The sequence below is a fragment of the Orycteropus afer genome, unplaced genomic scaffold, assembly GCF_000298275.1.
Source record: "Orycteropus afer afer isolate SDZICR_OR568_19922 unplaced genomic scaffold, OryAfe1.0 scaffold00026, whole genome shotgun sequence".
NCBI lineage: Eukaryota > Metazoa > Chordata > Mammalia > Tubulidentata > Orycteropodidae > Orycteropus > Orycteropus afer.
In genome coordinates, this window is record NW_006921613.1 from 8,919,492 (window position 1) to 8,921,879 (window position 2,388).

At 42.9% G+C, this 2,388-nt stretch overlaps 1 protein-coding gene across 1 annotated transcript in view; it reads left to right on the forward strand.

Moving 5' to 3' along the window:
* ATP8B4 (ATPase phospholipid transporting 8B4 (putative)) overlaps positions 1 to 2,388 on the forward strand; it is a 347,934-nt gene that overhangs the window by 278,786 nt on the left and 66,760 nt on the right. The window contains exon 17 of the mRNA XM_007935307.1: positions 1,638 to 1,753. Coding sequence (XP_007933498.1) covers positions 1,638 to 1,753 — 116 coding nt within the window. The remainder of the gene's footprint in view (positions 1 to 1,637; positions 1,754 to 2,388) is intronic.

Genomic DNA, 2,388 nt, shown 5'->3' on the forward strand with positions numbered 1-2,388 from the left:
ATGTGATATTAATGATATTGTTCTATAATTTCCACATTCTGTGGGATCACCTTTCTTTGGAATGGGCACAAATATGGATCTCTTCCAGTCAGTTGACCAGGTAGCTGTCCTCCAAATCTCTTGGCATAACTGAGTGAGTTTGCTATTTATATTCCTTTAAATCAAGCTTTAAATTGAAATGTTTATGTTCATCTGTTTTGAGGCATTTTATTCTTAGAGAAAAGGCATAAATTAGTGGAAAGCATGCAATGCTCTTTGACCCATCTGATGAAGTCTGTGAGAGTCAGAGTTCATGAATTTGTGACCCAGGAAGTTGTTTAAAATTGTAGGCAATTCCTGGAAGAAGGACATTCTATGTAGTTCATTCATTCAACAGTTATTAGATGTCTGCTGTGTGCTAGGATGTAAATTTAAGCTTACAAAGTTAAGCCAAGTATCCTGTGTTCCCCTTGCCCCCAGTGACTAGGACCTTGTGGAAGTAGATTGCCAGGCTTTTCTTCTGAGGCATCTTTGGGAGGATTTGAACTGCCACAGTTAGGAGACAAGAGCTTGACCATTTCTGCCACCCAGGGACTCCTTGAGCATCCTGTGATTTTAAAGAAAGATTTGTCTGACAGCTAAATGTGTGTGAAATTGGAGGAGAGGGGAGCCCAGGCAGGGTGTCATGCCCAAACCTGGGGAATACAACTTTAGTAATCTGAACTTCCAGAAGGAAGAAGGTAGAAGCTTTATTTTTTAACAGCCCCCTATGTGAAACTTGCTTGCAGTCAGAATTGTGACCAAAGAATGAACCACAAAGAATGAATGGGCTTTTCCAAAAAGTAAAGGGAGCAAAGAAATACGTCAACAAGAGCAGAGAACTAAGGCATAAACCATGGCTTTGGATGGTTAGATTCCATCTGGAGATGATTTGGAATAACACTAATAGCTGATTAGAACAATAGATCTGAAATTTCATACCAGGAGACAGGCAGAGAAAGCTCCCAATTCTGATCAATCCAGAAGGCCTAATTTGAATGTTTTAACCCTTCAAAAACAATAGGCAAGGAAAATAAGAAGGTCTTATGCATCAGAATGACAACACTTGTTTCCCAGTTTAGGAAAGCAAAAGATTCTAGTAGATGGAATATTTTTAAGTTAATAAAACAGGAATAAAGCCAAGGGATTTATGTTGCTACTTTCTAACCAAAGGCACTAAACGAATGTTTTGCTACTGGCTACAACATTCTGCCTCTTTCTAAACTGCCTAGCTGGATCCCTGGAACTCGGAAGGAAGACGGGGCAATCTACTTCTGTAGAGATGTTGTTGTTATGTGCCGTCGAGTCAGCCCTGACTCATAGAGACCCCTCCTTGGGTTTCCGAGGCAGTATCACTACGGAAGTAGGATTGCCCAACCTTCCTTCCGAGGAGTGGCTGGTGGGTTTGAACCGCCAGCCGTCTGGTTAGCAGGCAAGTGACTTAGCCACTATGCTACCAGAGCTCCCTCTGTAGAGATACTACCTTGGAAACCCAAGGAGGGGTGAGTCAGAAATGACTCAATGGCAGTGAGTGTGTGAGTGAGTGGACCCCTGGGATAGTCTAGCTTTGACGGATTGCATTGATGACAATATGTATTCCCCAATTTTTTTCTTTTTAGTTCGAAACCCAGAAGGGCAGATAAAGCTTTATTCCAAAGGAGCAGATACGATTTTGTTTGAAAAACTTCATCCTTCCAATAATGACCTTCTCTCTTCGACATCAGACCATCTCAATGTAAGTGCCAGTGTTTTAAGCTTAGGAAGATGGCCCTTCTGCCATTTCCTATGATTGGACCATGCTTAAAAAAATATTAGTGAAAGGATCTGACTCCTGAAATAGAAAGCATCTGGAGAGCAGTTCCATAGGAAACTATGCCAGTGGATGGCTGGAAACTGGCACACGGCTCCCTCCTTGCCCTAATGGGCATGCAGTTAGTCTCACCACAGGTGGATTAACACACAGCAGCTGAGAAGTAGCCACTGAGGGTGGGCTCTGGCCAGAGGAAGGCTCAGAGGTGCGAGACCACCTAGTGCAATATGCTCTGACCCTTCTGCTGTGTGGGCTGCTCCTCTCAAGACCCTGGATTGATTCTGAGAAGATGAGCAAGAGAGCTGCTTCTCCCTTGGGTTTTGATGTTTTGGGCACCAACTGAATCTCTTACGATTAACACCCAGGGCATAGCTAGGGTCTGTTGAGGGGATTTGGAGAAAATAGTTTCAAGGCAAACTGTTCCTTCAGTGATCCTTTTATTCAGGTCACATTATATAAATTATCACAGGTCCCTTGTGTCTCAGGCAACAGATGGAAACAGCCAAATGTATACAGTCTGCGACTATGTCTAACTTCTTTCCAAAAGCTTTCTGAGAGGA